This window comes from Podarcis raffonei, chromosome 13 (assembly GCF_027172205.1).
Source record: "Podarcis raffonei isolate rPodRaf1 chromosome 13, rPodRaf1.pri, whole genome shotgun sequence".
In the NCBI taxonomy this organism is placed as follows: domain Eukaryota; kingdom Metazoa; phylum Chordata; class Lepidosauria; order Squamata; family Lacertidae; genus Podarcis; species Podarcis raffonei.
This window is the reverse complement of record NC_070614.1, coordinates 12,081,782-12,108,343: the sequence shown is the minus strand read 5'-3', so window position 1 is coordinate 12,108,343 and position 26,562 is coordinate 12,081,782. Positions and strand designations below refer to the sequence as shown.

Sequence of the window (26,562 nt, the reverse complement as noted above, 5' to 3'; positions counted from 1 at the left end):
GATCAAATTATGAAGAACAGTATTCTGGGGCTTTGGGTTAGTGGGCAGAAGAAAAGGAACCCCACTGTCACACCCCCTTCTCCCCCCCCCAATACTTGCACTGAAGAATACTAGGAAAGAGACTAAATAAGAAAGCTGAAGAGGGAGAAGATATTTGATGTGAAGAAGTGAGAAACTTAAATTGTATACACTGTGTATACTACATTATACAACAACAGGGGGAAACTTTGAAAGGCAAGGTAGTGTGTGGAAAAAAATTGTTGTTTAGTCGTTTCCGACTCTTCGTGACCCCACGGACCAGAGCACGCCAGGCACTTCTGTCTTCCACTGCCTCCCGCAGTTTGGTCAAACTCATGTTCGTAGCTTCGAGAACACTGTCCAACCATCTCATCCTCTGTCGTCCCCTTCTCCTTGTGCCCTCCATCTTTCCCAACATCAGGGTCTTTTCCAGGGAGTCTTCTCTTCTCATGAGGTGGCCAAAATATTGGAGTCTCAGCTTCCAGTGAGCACTCAGGGCTGATTTCCTTAAGAATGGACATGTTTGATCTTCTTGCAGTCCATGAGACTCTCAAGAGTCTCCTCCAGCACCATAATTCAAAAGCATCAATTCTTTGGCGATCAGCCTTCTTTATGGTCCAGCTCTCACTTCCATACATCACTACTGGGGAAAAATAGCTTAACCTAATCTAGTTTGGAGGAAATATAAGGGTTGTTGATAAGAACACCAATGATAAACCTAATGAATTAATAAAACTACATGGAACACAAATAGAAGCACTTACAGGAGCTAACAGAGCTAAACAAACTGAGGAGCTGAACAAAAAATTGTTTTCAGAAAATCAGAAAATGCAGGTATCAGATCAAGAGGTCTTCTCGAAGGAGGGTTGAATGTCAGACTTGTTTTCGATTTGGAAGGGAAGCTTCATGTTTTATTTTAACTGAGAAATGGCAAAACAGTAGGAATAGAGTATGTCTTCTGGATTACTCATGTGGCTGCAAAAAATATTAAGCTTGCCAGGAGGTGGTGTTAGAGAAGAAGTTGAAAAATAAGTTTAGGGTGGAAAGATGTTGAAATGTTAATATCCATCCAGGGATATTAAGAATAGGAGTGCATAAGTTTCTAACTACATGCTTGGGGGAAAAACAGGGGTGGTAGATATGGGTGGGGGTGGGGGTGCTCTTTTAGTTAATTGTACGTGCTTAATATTGAAGAAAGGGACGCGGGTGGCGCTGTGGGTAAAAGCCTCAGCGCCTAGGGCTTGCCGATCGAAAGGTCGGCGGTTCGAATCCCCGTGGCGGGGTGCGCTCCCGTTGCTCGGTCCCAGCGCCTGCCAACCTAGCAGTTCGAAAGCACCCCCAGGTGCAAGTAGATAAATAGGGACCGCTTACTGGCGGGAAGGTAAACGGCGTTTCCGTGTGCTGCGCTGGCTCGCCAGATGCAGCTTTGTCACGCTGGCCACGTGACCCGGAAGTGTCTTTGGGCAGCGCTGGCCCCTGGCCTCTTAAGTGAGATGGGTGCACAACCCTAGAGTCTGTCAAGACTGGCCCGTACGGGCAGGGGTACCTTTACCTTTACCTTTAATATTGAAGAAGCACATCTACTAAAAAGACAACCTTCCAAAATCAAAGGCAAGCTGTTTACAGGGGTTTTTGTTTTGTTTAATATCATTCTTTGATCCCCCCCCCCATGAGAGATTATGGAATAAGTTGAATCAGACTACTATGGATAGTGTTTTTCTTGATCCAGGGTTTATATCAAATCTCATCGGGCCAGGCATATTGTAGTAATAGCAGTCATTTCTCAGTAGTAGTCTTCCATCTCTGAATTTGGGCAAGTATGTACCATTGCTCCCATCTTATTTAACTGATACCCCCTCAAATTTGTGTTCAGTCTCTTCTCACACTTTTAATTACCACCAAAGCTTACACTTTAGTATATGCATATGTTTTGATTTTGCAAAGCTATTTGGGTCTTCTACAATGTCTTATTTGATTTTGCAGATTATTGTAGAAATGAAATTCTAGCTATTAAATATGATAAGTCAAAGGTCATGGTATTTTTTTAAAAAAAAGAAAGGTCAGGTAATCCTGGACTGTGGCTGACCATATAAATAGAACAAGTCCATTATTGTAAGAATATCAGGATTTGCTTTCGTGAATCTACCTATCTGGAACATAAAGGATAAATGAACAAAGTCATCACAGTGCATATGGTAAGAGCATTGCTTTTATTTTTATTCATAAAAAGAAGTCAACTAGTCCCAGCAGTGATTTCAGTATGCATTGCAAAAGTTGTGACTGGTTTTGTTTGGAACATTTTTTTAGAGCTCTTTTGGGCACACACAGTCTTTCTGGTACTACTTTTAATTTATGAGCTCATCTTAGCTCATTAGTTTGGCATAGATATATTCTATTCATTATTGGCTTCAAATTTTACATTACCTGATAAAATGCTATTACGTATATTTCTAATAACAACTTACAGAGCCATGGAACAGCAGCAATTGGAGTTATTTGGCAAATTTGATGATAATATTATATAATCCTGAATTTTTAACCATTATCTACAGTTGTCTGTATGACTCAGTGGAACTGTGTGTCCTTTTGTCAAATTTTATTTCTTGCATTCCTTGGTTTGTTCTTTTTCGGCGAATTAAATAAAACTCAAAAAACCTTTTTTTATGGCTTCAAATCTTCCCCTCTGCCCTTCTCCTCTTGGCAAATCAGGTGCTGGTTGACTATTTTGTCCTGATGTAGAATGAATCAATAGATTCATTCTTTTCTGATGTCACTGGAACTAGTGCAGGCCAAATCTATGGTTAAGCAGAGAACAAGAGACATAGATGTTCAAGAGTGACATGCACTAGTCAGTGGGCCATGTGCAGTCATTGGCCCTGACCTGTTCTGCTTTCAATAACTGCAAACTATATTTAATATTTTAAACAATAACCAAATACAGAAGAGCTATTTTCCTCACTCCAGTTAAATGCTTTACCTTCAAAGATTTTCGATAGCAGATTTGCTAGAGTTCCCTTTAAACATAAATGCTGCTGGTACAACCACTCAGAGGCTGAAATGGCTTCCCATGTGTTATTTCATCCTTGTTTTAATTAACCATCTTGGGTTTTTTTATAATATTTTTTATTAATTTTAACATATAAGTTATAATACGTACCACAAAACTTTGTCATTTATATAATCATTTTGGACTTCTATCAGCACCTCTGATGATCCACCGTTTTAACCACTTCTTATGCATTTCTTAAATTTATATTACTTTTAAATATCTTAACTAATCATCCTCCCCCTTATCCATTTTTGCAATAATTCCAATAATACTCCTCACAAAACTTCTTGCAAACCTACAAACGTCGTCTGATCTTCACAAATACTTTTCAAATAATCCGTAAATTTACTCCAGTTTTCTGTGGATTTCTGGTCCCGCCGATTTCGAATCCTTCCTGTTAGTTTATCCAGTTCTGCATAGTCCATTAATTTCATCCTCCATTCTGTTTTCGTCGGTAATGCTTCTTGCTTCCATTTTTGGGCCAATAATATTCTTGCTGCAGTTGTTGCATATAGAAAGAGCTTACATTCCTTTCTGTTTATATCACCCCCTACAATGCCCAGTAAAAATGCTTCTGGTTTCTTTATAAATGTATATTTCAACATTTTTTTCATCTCATTATATATCATCTCCCAGAAGCTTTTCACCTTTTTACATTCCCACCACATGTGATAAAATGTTCCTTCTTTTTATTAACCATCTTGTGAGATGGTTTCCTGATTCATCTTTAGAGACTCTTTTGAGTATCTTTCTTGACGGGACCAATACACTTTATTACTGAACTGGAGGTAAAATATCTGAATGTTATCAGTGCTCTTGGATGTGCTACGATTGATCATTCTTAGCTTGCCATTTAAATAATAATAATTGGTTTCACTGTGGCTGGGACTGGTGTATTTTATACTTTGAATTTTCTCTTGTTTTCCAGTTGACTGATTAATTCTCCAGAACATAGGGATACCTTCTTGCCAGAAGAAGGGAATTAAACTCAACTGCCTCCCTTAGAATTCTTCATCACTTTCATCAAGAACACTCGCCTATACTGTATGTGAGGGATGGTGGTTCAGAATTTATTGATTAAGTGGACATTAAAAGAGCATTTATCACAATCAGTTTTAAAGGACTTTATAATTTGAAGAAAAATGGCAGACTGCTAAAATGGGAAAAACCAGGAGTGCCTTTCTTTCAGGAGACACAATTAGGGAAAGGGACATCCATCTTCTGCAACAGAGGTTCTCATACTGTGCCTTCGGACCACTGGTTGTCCACACTCCATTCATGAGAGGTCCATGGAGAGATTGCAGAACAGTCAAGAATATCTGTATGCAATCCTGAACTCACTCTCTCTCTCTATATATATATATATCTGACCCATATGAAATTATTGAACAGGCCCAGAATCCATAATTTTTATAATGATGTTAAAACACAGGCTGCGTATGTGCTTTGATTTGCAAAACAAAAAACGAAGTTTATTAAGCGGCCCACCAAGACTCCCACACCAATTTTCAGGGTGAAAAACCATTGAGAACCATTGTTCTAGAACCCATGATTTGAAAGGCAAAGTGTACACTGCTTTACTCAACACAAAAACAAAAAGAATGGGAACAATAATAATCAAGCCATAGACTGCATAGTGTTAAGACTCCATAGGAGATCCAGAAGGGCGCTTCATCCTAGTTCAGATAGTATTTAATGGGACAATTGTCACATTAAGAAGCATTTGTGTCCCCAAATATTAGGAATGTGTCATAATCCAGCCAAGCGAGGGAGCTTTCCAACAGTCTGAGGGTTTTATGTGCAGGAGAAGAGCTGTCCAGAAGTTTGTAGGACTAGGAGCCAATCTATGGAGGCTGTTATACTAGCAGCAACTGAACAATCTGGCTACACCTCCCTTCCTGGTCCATAGTTCTTCCTCTCAAGTGGGAATCAGCCTTGGGATGCCTCTTGTTGCAGCTTTGAGACTGAAAGATGGTTTGGATTTATTGTCATCTCCTTTATTGAGAACCTGGCTCCATCCAGCAGGCAGCAGGTGGCAGCGGGTGGAGGTGGCAGTGACAGAGGCAAGGCAGCCACAGCAAAAATTTTGTGTGTGCTCGGACCCCCAGGAGTTGGCCTCAGTGGTGCATAGTTGGTACTTCACAGGTAGAGAGCTTCTCAAGGAGCTTCGTGCTTCGCAATGGACACTCATCTTTTCCCATTTTCATGGTCTGACATCCTTGGCAAGACATTAATTTTTTCTTTCTCTTTTGGCACCTGGTTCCCCTTTCTCATTTCCTTTTAAGCCAGTTTAGCCAGTGGTATTTTTTCCAGAAAAAGAGTTGTCGGAGCTCCCACGAATGTCTCCCTTGTTCTTTTATAAGGGCAATGAGAGGTGCCAGAACTGAATTTTGGTGAGTTTTGGCTGAAAAAAAGCCATGCACTGCCCACAGTGCTCTGCAAGCCGGTGGTGGCTACCGCCTTACCTCTGGTGTTCTGGCACCGCGGTGGCAACTGGCCCAGAGCCTGCGCCTCCACCGCGGGGCCTCTGTTGAGGCCTGCTGCAGCCATGGATGTACTTCAACAGAGGTCCCACAGCAGAGCTGCAGGCCCTAGCCCAGTCGCCACCACAGCACTGGAGCATGCAAGCGCGTCGCGTGTCATGGTGTGGTGCCATGACATCAGAACATTGTGTTGCAGTGATGTCATGACAGTGTGGCGTGATACGCATGCACCGGGCACCCATGGTGCGGAGCCCCAGTTGATGCACCTGTTGTGCACACCAGGCACCTTTTGGGAACTGTGTTTGAACAAAGCCACCCAAAACCATCTTTGGACAGCTTGCAAAGGTGAGGTTTTCAGTGACTACTACTGAAGATGGCTAGATCACCTACAGCATTAGAAGCAGTTGCTTCCAGTCACTGGGGAACATAAGCAGGAGAGGGTCGTTATGTTGTTGTCCTGATTGTGAGCTTCTCGGGGGCATTGGATGTTTTATTGCGTTTTCAATATTTTGTTGGGAGCCACCTAGAGCGGCTGTGGCAACCCAGTTGGATGCGTGGGGTATAAATAATAAGATTATCATCTTCATCTGGTTGGCCACAATCAGAACAGAATGCTAGATGAGATGGTTCTTTGCTTGATCCAGGAGGGCTTTTTTCAGGTTCTTGACAGGGCCATATTAAGCATATCCGGTGCCGTGGTGCAAAGCTCCCTCTGGCGCCCCCCCCCTTTCCCAGAGTTTTTTAGGGAGGATGACGCTGCCGGCGGGCCTGGAGGAGGCGGGGAGCAGCTGGAGGGCGGCTCCTCTGGCAGGGAAGAGGCTGAGGCTAGACTCAGTGCCTCCCGGCTCAGCTGGCCACTTTGTGCCACGGTGGCCATGGCAGACGGAGGCTCCGGGCGCGGCGCTGCTTTGGTGCAGCATGGCAGAGGCGGTTGAGGGCAGTGAGCTGATGCCGGGAGGCGCCTCTTCCCTGGTGCCCTCCAGAACTTGGCGCCCCGGTGCCTCGCGCCACTAGCCTCTATGGATAAGAAACCCCTGGTTCTTGAATATGCAACGGTGCCTCTGAGGAAACCCTGGAGGGAGGAAAATGCTCTCTCAGAGAGGTGAAGGGGAAATGATTGTGAGAGACAGGTAGCTGAGGCACCGACAATACTGACTGAACACCTAGGTGCACACATGGTGACCACACTTCACTTTCCTTCCAGCAAAGATGGGAAAACCTGTGGCCTTCCGGATGTTACTGGACCAGAATTCTCTTCAGCCTCAGTCATAGGAGCCCAACTCCTAGGAGCTGAGGTCCCTTCCCCCCTCCATAAAATATTTGAGCACCCCCCCCCCAGTTAACGGACACTGCCATTCAAATGGTGTCCATGCACCATGTCTTGCGATCAATTATGTGGGGTGGGACTTACCTCCCTCTTCCAATATCTTATTCAAGTTGGCACCCCTGGCCTCAGCCATCGCTTAAAGTCCTGGTACTCAAGTGCCATGGGGACCACCACAAAATGGCTGCCATGGGCAGGAGGTGGGGAAGAGGTGCTGGTACTAGATCCTGTCACAGAAGAAGCCCTGGTCCCAGCCAACAAGGCCAGTGCTGGTGCTGGCAGTCGTTCTGGGGCAACACCTGGAGAGCCACACAGGTCCCCCACATCACCTTTTCCCCCTCTGACCCAACCAGTGGACGATTCCATGCGGTGCCGGAGGGGGGAGGCAAGGGTCCCTCACCTCACTCCTTCCTGTCCCTGGACCCTTGTGGCTTTCTGATGAGAAAGCGCCTCTCCCCCGTTGCTCCTTTGGTGCCTGCCTTGCCTCAGGATGTTTTGGTGTGTGTGTGTGTGTGTATTTCCCGCCCTCTGGCGTCGCCCCCCAGGAGCGGGGTCTCGCGGTGCCGCGAGGGAAACCCCGAGCGCGGGCGAGAGGCCGGAGCCCAGACCTGGCAGCGACTTGGAGGCCAATTTGGCAAGGCGAGGAAGGCAGCGCTCGCTTGCTCGCTCGCTCCCTCCACTGGAATGCTTGCCTCTGAGGAGAGCAGGCGAGCTGCGTCCGGCTCGCCGCCGCTCTCCTCCGGCCGGAGAACAGCGGGCTCTTCGAGGCGCCTCTTCCCCCCCTGAAGTCCCTTCTCTTCCTCCGGACTCCCACCCCACCCCACCGACTTCCCATCTCCCGGCCATTCCTGAGGACGGGCGCCCAAGCTTCTCCTCCAGCTCTCCGCGCCTCGCGCTCTCTCTCGCGCGCCCTCTTCGCCTGGGCGCGCGTTTGTTTTGCCCGTGACGGCGGCGGCGAGGCACCGGAGCGGACTTTGGCAAGGCGAGGGGCCGCCCTTGCGGCGAGCGGGCAGCGGCGGCGAGCCCCCGAGGGCAGCCTGGGCGCTTATCTGCTCCGAGGAGCGAGGCAGGCGCGGCCGTGGGCAGGGTCTCCGGGGAGCCGGCGGCAGCTTTATAAGCCGGCGCTCTTCGCGGGGACGGCCTCGTCTGGCGCCAAGATGCCTCCTGTCACCACCTTCCTGCTGCTGCTGCTCTTCCTGGGCGGCGGCGGAGGGGCGCTCGCCCTGGAGGACCCCCTCATGCCCGGAGAATACAACCACACCGAGGAGGGAGCCGTGCAGTTCGCCCAGGACTACAACAGCACCGGCGAGACGGTCTTCTTCGAGAGCGTCTCCGCCAGCTGGAATTACAACACCAACCTGACAGACTTCAACTCCCAGCAGCAGGTAAGCTCCGGCCGCCCAAGCAGACACCTGAGGCGAAGCCCCTGCCCAGCCTCAGCCGCAGCAAGCAGACTTTTCTTTTGGGTGCATCTTTCTCACTTTTCTGCGTCCTTCCTTCGGCCCTCCTTCTGTAACTTTGACACTTCAGCCAAGCTGAAAGGTCACAGCGCCAGCCTGGGCAAACAGGGGTGCCAACTTGAATAAAATATTGTGGGGCCCCCCAGGTAAGCATAGGCAACCACATGACACTATTTGAATGGCAACGCCCATCAACTTTGTGGGGCTCAGCCCCCTCGAATGTTTTATTGTGGGGGGAACAGAAGCCCCCACAGCCCTTAGGGGTTGGCTCTTATGAGGCGAAATATTCACCTTCATTTGGGCCTAAAGCTCTCCTTCTGCCCCATAGGAGCCAACTCCTAGGGGCCAAGGCCCCTTTGGTCACCCCCCCAGTAAAATATTTGAGGGGGTCACCTCTCCAAAGTTGATGGGCGTTGCTGTTCAAATAGTGCGCATGCGCCATGTCATGTGATTGATTCTGCGGGCGGAGATTACCTGTGTGTCCCCCCACCCCCAATATTTTATTCAAGTTGACATCCCTGTTCTACTCTGCCACAGTGAACGCAACAGTTTATCTCATCAGTTGCCTCTGATGCCAAAGTGCCAACATATATATATGTGTGTGTGTGTGTGTAAATTAAATATAATTTACAGTATATTAGTGTCACGGAATAATATCTGTTGCTTCTAACTTCAGGACCCTGGAGCAAATTCTGGATCTTGAGCAAAGCCTGGACTAGCCCGGGGTTTCTCTGTCTTCATGCTTTTTCCCGCTGCCTCCTGATCTGACCCTGTCTTGTTCATTTTAACATAGAGTCAGACGTTTCCTGCAGTGGGCTTTTCTGGTAGCCTTTTATATCCTGTATACAGTACCTGTCGGGAGTACTGCCATGACATTTAAGCTAATCAGCTGTGGTAGTCAACCTTTATTTTTGTATGCCCTGCCTTTGTATGCCATTTCTCCTCCTTGTGATGCTGCTGGTGTTCCATTTTGCAGATGGAGAAACTGAGACAGGTTTCTCTGAGGGTGCTTGTTGTTGTTGTTTAGTCGTTTAGTGGTGTCTGACTCTTCGTGACCCCATGGACCAGAGCACGCCAGGCACTCCTGTCTTCCACTGCCTCCCGCAGTTTGGTCAAACTCATGCTGGTAGCTTCAAGAACACTGTCCAACCATCTCGTCCTCTGTCATCCCTTCTCCTTGTGCCCTCCATCTTTCCCAACATCAGGGTCTTTTCCAGGGAGTCTTCTCTTCTCATGAGGTGGCTAAAGTATTGGAGCCTCAGCTTCACGATCTGTCCTTCCAGTGAGCACTCAGGGCTGATTTCCTTAATGACCCCCAAACTGAGAAAACGCAGCGATGGAGAGCTGTGGACACAGTTACACCTTCAAAGCTCATTCGGAGCTCATGGTTTCCCTCAAAGAATTATGGGCGCTGTAGTTTCTCCCTCACAGAGTTACAATTCCCAGCAGTGCTTAACAAACTACAGCGACCAGAATTATTTGAGGGGGTGGCTGTACTTCAAGCACCGTTTAACGGTATCGTGCGTTCTTGGTGTGCAGCTATTGTTCCCCCCGCTCACTGCCTGAAGTCCCACGCAGAATCTGATTCCTTCTACTGAGGCGTTGATGTCTTGTGGCTTCTTCTCTTCCTGGGCTGAGCCTGCATTGGAATGAGGTGGTGAGGGACTGGGGGGGGAGTGTAAAAACCAGTAAGCCAGGTAATTTGGCTAGAATACCTCTCTATCTAATGGAGAACTAATTGGTGATATTCATTACTATAAAATATTGTTGAAAGGGGAGGATGTCCCAGAAGTTTAGATAGAAGTTTGGGTGCTGAGGGGAGATTATAAGGGCTGGTGGTTAAATGGAACCTGCATGAACTGGGGGCGTGCTCTAGTCCATGGGGTCACGAAGAGTCGCACACGACTAAACAACTAAACAACAACAATCCCTGTTCATCCTACCACATCTCAAAAAAGGACATTGTAAGGCTGGAAAAGGTGCAGATAAGAGGAACCAGAATGATTGGTTGCGGTTCACTTCTCCAGTAAAGAAAGGTTGCAAGAGTGGTGACTTCCTTCCGTTTAGGAAGCAGGGGATTTAAGGATGGGCATATATAGAGGGTTCCATAAGTCTGCATGGTGTGGAGAAAATGGACGGAGATAGGATTTCCTCCCTCTCTCATAATGCTAGAACAGTACAGTGAAGCTGCTTAGTGGGAGATTTAAGAGACAGAAGAGGAGTCTGCCTAGCTGAACTGCGGAACTCACTGCCACAAGATGTGTTGGCTGTCAGCTTTAGGTTAGACAAAGTCAAGGGTGATAAGGCTATCTATGACTGCCTCCTCCAGGACCCAAGGCAGCAGGGCCATAATTTGTATCTTGGCACCTGGAGCAAACAATGTGAAATACTTATTTATTACATTTCTATCCAGTGTTTCCTCCAAGGAGCTCAAGATGGTGTACATAATTCTCCTCCCCATTTTCTCCTTACAACAACCCTGTGAGGTAGGTTAGGCTGAGAGTGAGTGAGTGGCCCAAGGTCATTCAATGACCTTCATGGCTTGGGGTGGGTGCGTGCAGATTTGAATCCTGGTGTTCCAGGTCCTAGCCTGATGCTTTAACTCAGGCATATCCAAAGTCCGTCTCAGGGGCCTAATCCAGCTCACCAGTTGGTTTAATCTGGTCCCTGTGGCAGTTTATTTTCTGTGGTAAAATCCTAAAAAAAACCCCCTCAACAACATCAAGCCTAAAAAAAGGTCAACAACTTTTGTTGGCCCCCACGGCCATTCACTTCATCAAATCTGGCCCTCTTTGGAAAAAGTTTGGACACCACTGCTTTAACTACTACATTATACCAGCTCTTCTGTCCCTAAGCCAACCGCATATTTTACGACATAAAAAATTAACAGCAGCTGCGACAAAATGATAAACAAGTAAATCCATGTAATGTAGACTATTTAATAATATATGGCAGTATTACTAGAATAAATCAGAAAATGGAAAATGGAAGATATACTTATTAGATCTCACAGAACATTAAAAAGAATGTGGGGAAAAATCACAATATTATACAGATTTATTTAGGATGTACCGGTAACCCTCCAAGGTTTAGTTGCAGGAAAAAAATGTTTGATCACTTGGTTGAAATTTATTTGTTATGCAATTTCATGTTCAACTGAAAGGATTGTCATACAGTGGTACCTCGCAAGACGAAATTAATTCGTTCCGCGAGTTTTTTCTTCTTGCGAGTTTTTTGTCTTGCGAAGCACGGTTTCCCATAGGAATGCCTTGAAAATCAATTAATGCGTTCCTATGGAAACCGCTTGCCGGGCTGGCGGTGCGGAGAAGGGCTTTTCTCCCCACCGCAAGCCTTCAGGACAGGTCCGGGAACAGAGGGGAAGGTGCGCTGCACTTCTCTGTTCCCGGAGCTTGCGGGGCTTGCGGTGGGAGGAGGGTTTTTCCTCCCCACCACCAACATTAAGAACAGCATTCTGAATGTTGGCGGTGGGAAGGAAAACCCTCCTCCCACCGCAAGTCTTCAGGACAGGTCCGGGAACAGAGGGGAAGGCGCGTTGCGCTTCTCCTCTGTCCCCGGACCTGTTCTGAAGGCTGGCGGTCCACCGCCAGCCTTCAGAACAGCCATCCGAAGGCTGGCGCGGGGAGAAGGGCTCTCCGCCCCACCGCCAGCCTTCGGAGGAGGTCCGAGGACAGTGGGGAAGACGCGCTGCGCTTCCCCGCTGTCCCCGGAGATTTCCCTATGGGCTTTCGTCTTGCGAAGGAAGCCCATAGGGAAATTCGTCTGGCGAAGCACCTCGAAAAACGGAAAACTCTTTCTTCTTGCGAGTTTTCCGTCTTGCGAGGCATTCGTCTTGCGAGGTACCACTGTATTTGATATAAGGTAAAGGGACCCCTGACCATTAGGTCCAGTCGCGGACGACTCTGGAGTTGCTGCACTCATCTCGCTTTATTGGCCGAGGGAGCTGGCATACAGCTTCTGGGTCATGTGGCCAGCATGACTAAGCCGCTTCTGGCAAACCAGAGCAGCGCATGGAAGCGCCGTTTACCTTCCCGCCAGAGCGGTACCTATTTATCTACTTGCACTTTGTGCTTTCGAATGGCTAGGTTGGCAGGAGCAGGGACCAAGCAACGGGAGCTCACCCCGTTGCGGGGATTTGAACTGCCGACCTTCTGATCGGCAAGCCCTAGGCTCTGTGGTTTAACCCACAGTGCCACCCGCGTCGCTTTGATCTCAGGGAGGTTTTAATTAATTCTCCCTTGCTGAAGCTTCATTCACAGGATGCTACCATAATGTTTACACAGCTGCCACTAACTTGAGTGGTACACATTATTATTTTTCTTGCAGCGACACCTCACCCTCAACCACAATAATATTTAGTACTGCCCATTACCAATGATTTCGACTAACACATTATTAAAAGAAACAAATGCTATTTTTGTTAACGTATGTGTGTGCGCTGTTGAATTACTTTGCAGAGTTGGCACACGTTTTATTTGTATTATAAAATTTATATACTGCTTGATTGTAAGGAAAAAAGAAAAAACTAAAGACCTCAGAGCAGTTTATAAAAAAAGAAAAGCTGGCTGCGTATCAAATAGTTGTTGCCTTAATTCAAAGCAACCACACTCAGACTTTAAGACTGAAAGATAAGAAAGTTTATTATAAGTAATACATAATTGGATAATGAAGACTTCCTGTTCTAACTAATTTGGAAATGCAGAGGAGCCGTGCTTGCCCTTTGACCTCTGCAGGAGAAAGTGTTCCTTCACACAGCACACGGTTCAGCTCAACTCCCGCGGGAGGCAACGATTGCCAGCAACCTGAGCAGCTTTGAAAGAGAAGTGGAGGAATTCATGGAGGAAGAAGAAGAAGAGTTTGGATTTGATATCCCGCTTTATCACTACCCTAAGGAGTCTCAAAGTGGCTAACAATCTCCTTTCCCTTCCTCCCCCACAACAAACATTCTGTGAGGTGAGTGGGGCTGAGAGACTTCAGAGAAGTGTGACTAGCCCAAGGTCACCCAGCAGCTGCATGTGGAGGAGCAGGGAAGCGAACCCGGTTCCCCAGATTACGAGACTACCACTCTTAACCATTACACCACACTGGCTATCAGTTGGTGCTAGCTTTGTCAGCTATGCCGTGCATCTGCAGTCAAAGGTAGTATGCTTCAGAAATGAATGCCAAGTTGCTAGAAACCACACAAAGGGAAAGTGCTCTTGTGCTCTTGGTTTCCCACAGGCATGTAGTTGGCCACCGTGAGAACAGGATGCTGTGGTCTTTGGGCTCATCCAACAGGCTCGTCTTACATTCTTATGAGAGAGGCACAAGAAGATATCTCCTCCTCTTTCTTGACTTCAGAATTACGAGTGGGAGAAAGCGGAGAAGCAAGAAGTTAGGGCAGCAACCCTAAAAACACCAGTCTAGGATCAAAAGAGAGGTCCGCACTGGCAAAGGGCAGTGAGGTTGTCTATGGAGCTTGGAGGTACACCCCTCTATCTCCTTTCTCCCCATGCAAACCCCACCAGCATTGGGTACAAGCTGAGTTGCATCCCAACCGTTTCAACATAGACACCTTAAAGTTATCATGATTATGGTGGCCCCGTGAATCAAGGGCCCCATTTACTCCATCTTTTACTTCCAATCCTTCAAAGCAGAACCTGATTCTGGGATGGTGTTACTTCTCAGGGTGGACCCTGATTCCAAATACAAGCTTCTGGAAAACAACAGCAAGAGGAAGCTGTTGCTCTTGTGTCCTGTTTGGGGGCTTCCCGTAGGCATCTGCTTGGCCACCTAGTAGAAGGAACAAGTTGGGCGAGATCAAGAAGGGCTCTTGTTATGCTCTCTAGTGTGCTGTTTGTGGGCTGCCTAGACAGATCTGTCTGACCTCTGTGGAATAAGGTAAAGGGACCCCTGACCAATTAGGTCCAGTCGTGGCTGACTCGGGTTGCAGTGCTCATCTCGCTTTATTGGCCAAGGGAGCCGGTGTACAGCTTCCAAGTCATGTGGCCAGCATGACTAAGCCGCTTCTGGCGAACCAGAGCAGCGCACGGAAACACCGTTTACCTCCCCGCCGGAGTGGTACCTATTTATCTACTTGCACTTTGACATGCTTTCGAACTGCTAGGTTGGCAGGAGCAGGGACCGAGCAACGGGAGCTCACCCCGTAGCAGGGATTCGAACCGCCGACCTTCTGATCGGCAAGTCCTAGGCTCTGTGGTTTAACCCACAGCGCCACCCGCGTCCCTTTCACCACTGTATTTCACCACTGTATTTCACCACTGTGGAATACATGCTAAATTAGAAGGACTCTTACATTTAGTCTGCAAGGTTTAGCCCTATGTTCTTACTCAAGTGAGCATGCCAACCAGGCAAGCTGGTGCAAGCAAAGGGCATGTAGTGTGAAGTCAAATGGTATGGAATCACTGGGCTGTATTTTCCACCCTGTGCTTCTTCTCCAGGCTGTGGCTGGAAGGTCTGTGTCCAAGGGGAGCAGGTCATGAGTGAAGAGGAAGTTTAGCCACATACTAAAAGCAGATTTCTGTTTTTGATATCTTAGCCTTCTGTTCCAGGTTAAGTAATCCAGAGTGCCCCCACAAGTCAAATTTAGTTCTCATGGTTGGTAATGCAGATTTGAAAGTGCACTCTGTCCAAAAAGCAAAGATGTCCTCAGAAAAGATTAAACATTAAACAGCAGCAGCAGCAGCCTGCTTTGTGGGCCGTTGCAGTTGATTGCCAGCATGGAGGTGGCAGTCTGAGAATTGCTGCAAATGTCTGGCTCCTAGCCTACCTCTTCTGAACTCTTTGCAGCCTCCTCTCTTGATGTACAAGCACAGGAAGGGAACTTCCTTCAATGTTAGCGCTCACAATGAAGAACGAACTGTTTCCAGCTTGCATACAGGATCTAGGAGCTAACAGAGGAAGAGAGTGTTTAATTGTGTGTTTTAATGGGACAGCAAAGTGACATGGCTTGCCAAAGAACAAATAGAAGTGAGAGCTGGTGGCGTATACATTTTCCAGGCATGCCCTTCCAACAAGTCTAGGTAGTCTACAGCTGTTTCTTGCACAGTGACTGCATTTCCACCTCTGGGCTATTAATCCACATTCCCACAATGATATTCAAAGTGCATATGTATTCTGTTCTTTGTTGTAAGGTACTACTGTTTGATGCGTATTTGGTTGTTTCTCAAAACAGCTTCATCCTGTCTGCAGTCCATAAGCCATTCCTAATTTGTCTCTTGGACGTGGGTGGCGCTGTGAGTTAAACCACAGAGCCAATCAGAAGGTTGGCGGTTCGAATCCCCGCGACAGGATGAGCTCCCGCCGCTTGGTCCCTGCTCCTGCCAACCTAGCAGTTTGAAAGCACATCAAAGTGCAAGTAGATAAATAGGCGGGAAGGTAAACGGCGTTTGCGTGCACTGCTCTGGTTCGCCAGAAGCGGCTTAGTCATGCTGGCCACATGACTCGGAAGCTGTACGCCGGCTCCCTCAGCCAATAAAGCAAGATGAGCGCCGCAACCCCAGAGTTGGTCATGACTGGACCTAACGGTCAGGGGTCCCTTTACCTTTACCTTTAATTTTTCTCTAGCCAACTTTGTACAGGGCAAAGACATCCCTGCACATCAAGACCCCTCGGTGTGTTCACTGTGCTCTAAAGTTGTAATGTGACCACATGCCTTTTGACTGCTTTGTGCAGTGGGCAGAAGATGAGGTGGACTTTTCCTTCCCTGTATGTCTTTTGTGGATATTTTCTGCTCACACAAAGGGCAATGGAATTGATGTTGCAGGGAAGCTAGGAGAGGCCAGGTGGCATGCCAAGGGGCTAGCCAAGAAGAGAGAGGCTAAGCAAGAATGGAAGGTGTTGGAAACATGGAGAAGGTTTAAATGTCGAATCCTGGTACAGTAGAGTATCGTCAATAGCGTTAGCTGGGAAACTGACATGCCAACCCAAAACTGCCAGAGGAAATACTAGTCCCTTAAAGGTAAAGGTAAAGGGGTAAAGAGACCCCTGACCATTAGGTCCAGTCGCGGACGACTCTGGGGTTGCGGTGCTCATCTCGCTTTATTGGCCGAGGGAGCCAGCATACAGCTTCCGGGTCATGTGGCCAGCATGACTAAGCCGCTTCTGGCGAACCAGAGCAGTGCACGGAAACGCCATTTACCTTCCCGCCGGAGCGGTACCTGTTTATCTACTTGCACTTTGATGTGCTTTCAAACTGCTAGGTTGGCAGGAGCAGGGGCCGAGCAACGGGAGCTCACCCCGTCACGGGGATTCGAACCGCCAACATTCAGATCGGCAAGTCCTAGGCTCTGTGGTTTAACTACAGCACCACCCGCGTCCCTTTTATTTTATAATAAAATAAAATTTTAGTCCCTTATTATTTTATACTAATTTTGTAAAAAAAACCAGAATGTGACAGAAATCCTCCCACGGCATATGTAAGAATGTGACAAGACCTTTTGGAATAATTTTTGAAATGTTTATCACAAGATTTTGTACATGCTGGTACACTGACCAGGATGTGTTTTGTAATTTGTTGTTATATGAGTTCCTTAGTTTATTCTTCTTGTTATTCGAAAAACAAGGGGGGAAACCCCTTATTTAAAAAGAAGAGAGATGCTAGAAGACTTGAGGATTTGGGATGGGGCCAGGGGTATTAGTAGTGCTATTTTGCTAGAAAAAGAAGTGCCAGAACTCACCATGAACGCCTGCCTTGTTCTCTTATAATGGCAATGGCGCCCACCTGAGAGGTGATGGAACTGAGTTCCGGCGAGTTCCAGCTGAAAAAAAGCCCTGGGTATTTGTCTATGAAAAGATTGTCATGGACCCCAGCAGAGGCTGACGACCAGTGTGGATGTGTGGTGGAGTCCAATGGCAAGACCGTGTGTGTGAGAGAGAGCCAGTGTGGTGTAGTGGTTAAGAGCAGTGGACTCGTAATCTGGTGAACCGGGTTCGCTTCCCCACTCCTCCACATGCAGCTGCTGGGTGACCTTGGGCCAGTCACACTTCTCTGAAGTCTCTCAGCCCCACTCACCTCACAGAGTGTTTGTTGTGGGGGAGGAAGGGAAAGGAGAATGTTAGCCGCTTTGAGATTCCTTCAGGTAGTGATAAAGTGGGATATCAAATCCAAACTCTTCTTCTTCTTCTGTTTGTGTGTGTGACTGAGCATCAGTTTTTGTCTTGCTCTTCTTGCAGGATGTTGGAGACAGGCACAACAAGAAGTAGTGCAGAAAGAGATCCCTCAGATTTTTGAATTGACATTTCATGTTTGAGGTCAGGAACTAGTTTCCTCCCCAGACGGGATACATATTTTGCCTCCCCACTCCAACCCTCACCTTTATCTGTGGCACTTGTGTGCCACACACAGGACACAGCACTCTCAGCTAAAGCTGCACAGATTCCTGCAATGGGAAAATGTTTTCTCGTTGAAATCAGTGAAACCTGAAAGTAACTAAAAACAGGTGCGTTGTGACAGATGGGGTTAAATAGCATCCTCTTCCTCTGTATGGCAGACACCTGTTTTATACACTAAACAAACTGCAGTCAGATGGGGCCAAAATACTTCTGACCATTGTGTGACCTTCCACCATCTTGCTCAGCAAAGTACTAAGGGCCCCAATAAACATCTTTATGTGGCTTTTGTGAACTTTAGCTATGGCATGTGATTCAGCTGATAGAAACCACTTATGCTGCAAGTTGGGTAACACTAATATAGATAACTGCCTATTGGCAGAACCCCGGATACTTATATGTCAAGAGTAGAAAAAGCCAATTCCTCGCTATCAGGAGACTCTTGGACAGACAAAGATATGGAACGCTGATTTATTTAAATATTTATAAGCCATACTTCCATGAAAGTACAGCAAAAAAATCAATAAATGCTGGTTGGTTAAAAAAAGGGGACGGGGAATTCACATTGTGATGGTTAATCTAAGGTTACCAGACGTCCCCGTATCCCAGATTTACAAATCAGTCCCCATACAAAATCTATTGAAGTTGAAAAGTGTCCCCGGACTCATTGAAAAAAATCTGGTAACCTTAGGTTAATCATAGCTCATATGGTTAAACAAACTAATATAATAAGTGTCAGAGAAGGCAGGCAACAGAATAATAATTTTGTTCATTTTATTCTGGAATAACAAAATACAGGATGCAGTTAACGCACACACCTTGAAATATAGATAACCTTACTTTAAACTTAGCGAGTTACACACGATGGCAATTTTTTGGGGGGGGGGTATGTTTGCACTAAAATTGATGTGGTTTTCAGTAGAATCATTTTGTATAACCAATTTATAACTGTTATGCAAATTTGGGGAAGTAATGAAAATTTCAGTATATCACTTCCAGCCTTTAAGGGAACTTAATGGGAAAAAATATAGATGGAAGCAAAATAAATGGTTCAGGTTTTGTTTGGGGCAGGAAAATGGGCTGGGATGATTTGCAAATTATGAATTTGGAATCTCTACAGAATTTTTTTATAACACAGTTTCCTCCCCTAGTCCTTCGTAAACTCTTATTTATGCAGAAGTTGCACTTTAACTGTGGTCCAAGTCCAGAATGCTATAATTAACTCTTTTTTAAATTCTGAAACTCTTCCAATAGATATCTTTCTAAATGTTATCTCCAGACACAATATGAGACTTGCTCTATTTGGTCACCCTTAATGCAGATGTTAAACTCAAAGATAAAATTTCTTTTTAAAGAAAGCACGTTGTCTGTTAGAGCAATAACTTCAAGTTCAAAAATTTCCTGATGACTTTTGATGTATATAAATGATGATATTTGTTTCATCGTTTCCTATTTTTTATAATAAGTTTTATTAGTTTTCAATTACAGTGGTACCTTGGTTTTCGAACAGAATGTGTTTTGGGAGTCCGTTCGACTCCTGGAGCCCTTCAAAAACCAAAGCGCGGCTTCTGATTGGCTGCAGGAGCGTCCTGCAGCAAATAATTGGAAGCCGCACTGGACGTTCGGCTTCTGAAAATCGTTCGAAAACCGGAACACTCACTTCCAGGTTTCGATCGTTCAGGAGCCGATTTGTTCGAGAGCCAAGGCATTTGGCTTCCAAGGTATGACTGTACAGTCCAATAATAGCCTAATTATAACAATACCAATTTATAATACCATTATTAATACCAATTCAGAGCTAAAGAGCGGGTTTTCCCTAGGAAAGGAGCAGAGCAAGGCGGAAACCACTTGGACCTGGGCCTAGAAAGTATGAGTCAAACGCAAACCGCTTGGACCCACGCTTTCTAGGTGTGGGTCAAGCGGAAGTGTAGGAAGTGTAGGTGAGCTCTAGTCTTGACTTCCAATTGCAGGACGTGGCTTGACTCATTTTATGGAGCCATCTGAAGCTATTTGGTCTGCAATCCGCTTCCTGCTGGGTTCATGCTCTCTGCTTATGCTGAATTGTGGTGTGGATTGCCAAGTAAGCAAATCTGTGGGGTGGATGAAACACAGGGAAGAGCTTTCTGGCACAAAGATAGGCCAGTCTGGGAAACTGCCTTCCTTGAGAGAATAACAAAATAAGACAAGGTGGCCCTGTCAGAGATTGGTGGAGAAGCTGTAAATAAAGGCTAATGAGGTATAAGATTAGGCATCGCCATTGTGAAGTCTATATTTCTAGCCCATCAGCTGGTTGCTGGCAAAGTAACTCTACAGATAATAAAGGCAACTGAGATTGGCTTTATTAAATATTTCAAGACAACAGTCTGGATTAATACGATACGATAATCTTTATTGTCATTGTCCCATACAGATATACAACGAAATTGAAAAATCTACGTAAGACATTCAAAAACCAACAAGCCTGCTATCCCAGCTATCCCAACCTGGTTAGCCCCCTAAAAACTCTGATACCCCATTTTTAAATACAATATACTCCCATAGAGACTCCTTATACTGCATTTAAAACCAAAATCGCATTTGGGTAGAAACTGTTTCTCAGTCCTAGTCTTTATAACCCTGTACCTTCTTCCAGAAGGCAGAAGCTGAAAGAGATCATTTCCGGGGTGCGCACTATTTTGCGCTATCTCTGCAGCTTTCTTATGGCACCTGGAAGCATAAATTTGATCTAAGGTGGGAAGAGTGCACCCAGTTATTCTCTCCACAGTCTTTACAACCCTGGACAGCATTGTTTTTTCCTTGACTGTGCAGCTCCCAAACCACACACAGAGACCATAAGTTAATACACTCTCCACAGTACAATGGCAAAATGCCATCAATCAATTAAAGAATTAATAAACCATTTATTATAAGAGGTGAGATGCAACACAACCAGACACGGGAAGACCTTTCTGGCACAAAGATAGGCCAGTCTGGGAAACTGCCATCCTTAAGAGAATAACAAATAAGCTATGGTTGACACATGGATAGATCAAGAAAGATCTATGTGTGGGTTAATTTCACAACATATGCCAGTACTTCAGGAAATGAACAATCCACGCATCAGTGTTTTGCTCAACATGGTTGATCTACATTTATATTCAAACATATATATATATATATATATATATATATATATATATATATATATAGTGTTGTTCTACTAATGAACACAGGAAGTGGGTTCAAAGTGAAGATTAATTTATCTTCACCTTGAACCCACTTCCTGTGTTGGTTAGTAGAACAACACTTTATATTGCTTCATTGGTAACCTAACAGGAAAAATGACTATTACTCATTCTTAACCTAAGCACAAGCATAAGTGCTCCTGATGAGGCATTCAGCTATGTGATGTTGAATGTTATCTGTTAACTCTGTTCTATCCTGCTTCCCCTTTGTTTTGTTTTTTGTTTAAACCAATTCTTGAACCAAAAACTTCTGTGCTGGCCACTAATGATGAACCATATGTTGTAGATATTACTGACATTTTATTGTGCTGTTTTTGCAATACGCAGACAACATGAGAGGACTTGGGACTATTGAAGGGGTATACAGTTGCACGCACAATCCTGATAAAGGCCGCAACCAGGAGCAAAGGGCTAAAGCCCTCTGCCCTCAAAGCTAGGGTCCTAATCCAGATTATCTTGGACCATTTGTGTCCTAGCACCCCAAAAAATAAATATATTTTTAAGGCATAGCTACATGGCCCAGATAATGTGTGCTCTATGGACTGTTGGCTGGCTTTGGCTGGGAATAAAAAATTTTCAGGGGTGGAGGTCTGGCTGGGCAAGTCGGCAAGTCGATAACAGGATTGTTTAGGTTTATGAAGCAAGCTGCTGAAATATGGCTGTTACTTCCAACCCCCCCCCCCCGCTGATTTTGTTGTTGTTTAGTCGTTTAGTCGTGTCCGACTCTTCGTGACCCCATGGACCAGAGCACGCCAGGCACTCCTGTCTTCCACTGCCTCCCGCAATTTGTTCAGACTCATGTTTGTAGCTTTGAGAACACTGTCCAACCATCTCGTCCTCTGTCGTCCCCTTCTCCTTGTGCCCTCCATCTTTCGCAACATCAGGGTCTTTTCCAGGGAGTCTTCTCTTCTCATGAGGTGGCCAAAGTAGATTTTAATATTGTGTTATTTTTATTTTGTGTAACACACCCTGGGACCTTATGGCAAAAGGGCAGGTTAGAAATGCGATGGAACAAATAAATAGATAGAAATGTGGTCATAGGCTCAGTAATTAGTGTGGTTACAGACTGCAGCTCTGCCACAAATCCCTATTTTCTTGGAATCCTTCAGTTCTGTCACCCTAGCCTTTCAAAGCTGTGGTGGAGGAGGGGACACTCTTATCTTAAGCAAAAAACGATGTACTGTAACTGATGGATTTCTGCATGCAAATAGGCTTGGTACACAGGATTTCCTTTCTATTTATTTTTGGCACAGTTTGCCCACATTTCTGTTCAGGCTTTCTGTTTGTTGTTTCGTAACTCTCAATTACCTGCTACATTGGGAGTTTGTTTTCCCTACGAAGTGGCATGTTATTTTGGGAAATTGCCTCCTAATCTGCAAGAAAGCACATTTCCTGGTTACAAAGTTAGCATCCATCCACCACCTTCTGATTTGGTAGCTATATTTTTCCTGGACTTCCGTTTACTCTAGCATGCAGTTTTTGTATGAGGTTGGGAACTCTTACACTTGTGGACTTCTTGTTTTGAGGACCTATTCTTTCATATCCTTGAGGTATCCAGCCACAGAGGTTACAGCTGATTTGATTCCTTTTCTGTCGTTAGCTAGAAGTGGAATTTAAAAGGGTGATCCTTTTATCCTGTTTACTCAGAAGTAGGGATGGGTGAAATTGGCAGTTCTGGGTTCTCTCTATTTTTCATTGTTCCAGCCTTAAGCTCACATTTCCACATTAGTTTGCCATTCAAACAAACAAAATCTCATGAAAATTCATCCACATTGTAGTGCAAATCTCTCCAAATATACATATTTTCTATGCAATTTTGTCTAATATACATATTTCTGCAGACCATTTTTCCTTAATATAATGAGTTGTTGTATGCCATTTTCACTAATACAGTGGTACCTTGGGTTACATATGCTTCAGGTTACATATGCTTCAGGTTACAGACTCTGCTAACCCAGAAATTTTGCTTCAGGATAAGAACAGAAATTGTGCTCCGGCGGCGGCGCAGCAGCAGCAGGAAGCCCCATTAGCTAAAGTGGTGCTTCAGGTTAAGAACAGTTTCAGGTTAAGAACAGACCTCCGGAACGAATTAAGTACTTAACCTGAGGTACCACTGTATATGCCTTTTTGTACACGTTACTTGACTGGAGATTTCAAAGGACGGCTGTGGTTTGTTTTCTCTTCCTGTTTTGGAAAATGCAATTCATCTTTAACAGCAGGTTGAATCAAATTTCTACACCATCCCTAGTCAAAAGCAAATAGCATTCAGCAGCACCCTGCAACTTTGATTAAACACTTCCTCCTTGCAGCTTTTGCCTCCAATTGCTTCCTGTTAAAGTGGCATGGCATTAGTGATGAGCTGCCCCTTAATTAGTAAGATCTCATTCCTTGGGGTGGGGGTGGAGAGCTTCAAACAGTCTTTCCCTCTCATTGTTTTTTCCCCCTTTTTTTATTTCATGGCGAAATGCTGACATTTCACACTTTAATAAAGGAAAAGGAAAACCTCAGTAAATCAAGCCACTCTCCTGCAGGGAACAGGACCTAACCAGTTAATGGTCAACGGCACTAATGCAACGCCGTCCTGAACAGGAAGCAATTAGAGACAGAAGCTACAAAGTGAAAGTTTCTGATTGAGACACAGAACCCCATATATATATATATATATATATATATATATATATATATATATGTCAGAGCTGCCCGAGGTCCCAGCTCACAAAGGACCAACGCCGCTTCGTTGTTAAGTACGAAAGTCTTTATTGAAGTTCAGTTTCACCTTCACAGCCGCAGCGTGCAGCGCTACGTCTCAAACTCTAGACCGCTGAAGCTCCGTCTGAATCTCCTCCCCCCAGACACCAGTTTAAGACTCTAGCCTTGCTCCACCTCTTCCTTTGCTCTTTCCTCCTCTGGTTCCGCCTGTCTGTCGGGGTCTCGCCCTTCCTAGACTCTTCTGACGCTGAGTCCCCTGAGTTTTCCCCCTCCCTCCGGCGGGCTTTAGGACCTGGTTCCCAATCCCGGTCTCCTGCTGTCCCGTGCGCCTGTACATTTGAACTTGGCGCGCGCGCCCAGCCAGCAACCTTCCTCCTGACCTTTTCACTGCTGCTGTCACTGTTTCCCCCTTCGGGGAGGCTAGCTGTAACTGACCTCCCCTCCGTTCCCCCACTCTCCGATGGAGGCGTGGTCAGCCCTGACTCATCTTCTCTCCCCGCTGGAGGAGAGGCTGGTCCTGACACATGTGACTCTTCCCCCCCACTACGCTCTGGTGGGGAAGCTGGTCCTGATCCCCAGCTGCCGCTTTGGGAGTCCCTGCTGGCCCCTTGTTTCTGGTGCGCCCCCCCTGGGACCCCCCTTGCCCTGACCATCGGCGCCCCCTTCTGGGAATCTTCTGATTCGCTGGAGAAGCTCATGGAATCTCTCGGGTCACTGTCATACTTCCCTACGCTGCCCTCGGATTCTTCCCCTTCGCTCTCCATTTCCTCTCTCCCCTGTGCTTCTGCTCCTGAGCCCCTGACAATATATATAACTCCAATGCAAGCTGGCGCCCCAGTTGCATTGGCCCGGGGGGGGGAGGGGGGAGGCAGGTAGAAATCATCACCATAGGCCTGAAAATGATGGGAGGACAACAGCAGCCACAGAAATTTAAATGCAGCAGGTTGGCCGTAACATTGCCTGGATTCCACATAACAAGCAAGTGGTTGCCGACTAAAACACTAGTGTGGAATCAACTAGGAAGCTACAATGGTAGTAAGCCTTTTTTCGGCCTTTTGGATTATCACTTTGATGCAGGACTCTGTCCTAGACCCTCCTGCTACAAAACACCCAGAGTTCCCCTATACTGTAGTAGAAATAGGTAAAGGTACCCCTGACCATTAGGTCCAGCCGTGGCCGACTCAGGGGTTGCGGCGCTCATCTCGCTTTACTGGTCATGTGGCCAACAGGACTAAGCCGCTTCTGGCGAATCAGAGTAGTGCACGGAAACGCCCTTTACCTTCCCGCCGGAGTGGTACCTATTTCTCTACTTGCACTTTGACGTGCTTTCGAACTGCTAGGTTGGCAGGAGCAAGGACTGAGCATCGGGAGCTCACCCCGTCGCAGGGGATTCAAACCGCCAACCTTCTAATCTGCAAGTTCTAGTCTCTGTGGTTTAACCCACAGCACCACCCATGTCCCGTACTAGAAATAGAGCCCTCATTTATTCATTTCAGGGGGTGGGGGTGGGAGTGGGATGCTGTCCACACTTCTACCTTGGCTCATACATATCTTCAGTGAAATGTGCATTTAGAACTGAGTGTACAATAATTTTTTAAAATGTGTTTGCATCTGTACAATTCACCCACACCACCTGTTTTTTGATCTGATCTGCTTCTTTCCAGTTTCTTTATGATAAGGGTTTCCTCCATCTGCAGGTTTTGGGTTATTCTGGGCAGTCCCTGGGGAAGTGGGGGCACTTCTGATCTTCCTACTCTCTAACTCCTTGATCTGTGATGAGAACTGTATCTGGCAGATTATGCTGCTACTGCTCTCTTTTTGGCTATTTAAAAGTATTACAGGAGAAAAGAAGGAAGGATTTTGGTGATAATGGATTCACCTCTTATTATAAAAAATAAAAATAACAACCGTTTTGCTGTTATATTTCAAAATTTCAGTAAAGATACTGACAGAAGGGTGCAGTCTCTGTTAAATGTGAGAAAGCTTTTACTTATTACATTGCAAGTTATTGCTTGTTGTTGGATGGAAAGGCCTTCTTGCAAAATTTGAAAAGGTAATATTGATAATAAATAAATATTGTGGAAGATCCATGTCTAAAAAGTGTGCTGTTGGTTTAAACCTGAAACTGCAATAATCATGGAGAGGATGAAATTCCCCAACCCCACTGCCAGTGCTTCAAAGCCAGCCAAAACTAATCATTTAGCTCAGTTGGTTACAGTGTGGTGCTGATAACGCCAAGGTTGCAGGTTCGAATCCCTGCATGGGACAGCTGCATATCCCTGCATTGCAGGGGGTTGGACTAGATGATCCTCAGGGTCCCTTCCAACTCTACAGTTCTATGATTCTGTCCCTGTGCTTTTGCTATCCTCAGGAAAGAGCACAATGGAGCTACCACAATCTCCTTTCCTGATTTTTAAGGGCTGAAAAATGCACCAATGGCAGGCAGTGGTGTGCTGAACACACACACACACACACACACACACACACACACACACACAGTTACTTAATGAGACAATAAATTGCAATTAAAATTTTTCAGAAGGGGGAATTTTTTTTAGTGAAATTCTCATGAGCCAGGTGCAGGGTTTTTCTTGCACTTACTTTACTTTTGGGGTGGCAGAGGGGTGCTCTGAAGCACCCTTTCGCCCACCCTACAAATCAGCTCGCCAGTGGTCTGCACCCTGCAGCCCTCCCAGGTGCACATACTTCATGAGGTCGCTCCTTCTCATGTGGTGTTTTCAGATGAGAACGACTGCAGGGAAGCTGCAGAGGAAAAATGCACCTGCCACGCTTGACCTCCTTGCAATAATAATAAGGTACACTCAAAACCCTGCTTCTATCAGACGTCTGAAGAAATTCTAAAATGTATTGAGGATGAGACCAAAACAACCCCCAACAAGGAAACTGGTGCTTTGTAAGACCTTTCAGAAACTGCAGGGCAGATTTC

The 26,562-nt window shown here is 45.9% G+C and overlaps 1 protein-coding gene across 1 annotated transcript in view; it reads left to right on the top strand.

Moving 5' to 3' along the window:
- The first annotated feature begins 7,449 nt into the window (after positions 1-7,449).
- Positions 7,450-26,562, top strand: part of ACE (angiotensin I converting enzyme) — a 58,738-nt gene continuing 39,625 nt past the window's right edge. Inside the window, exon 1 of the mRNA XM_053363825.1 lies at positions 7,450-8,259. Coding sequence (XP_053219800.1) covers positions 8,032-8,259 — 228 coding nt within the window. The 5' untranslated portion in view covers positions 7,450-8,031. The remainder of the gene's footprint in view (positions 8,260-26,562) is intronic.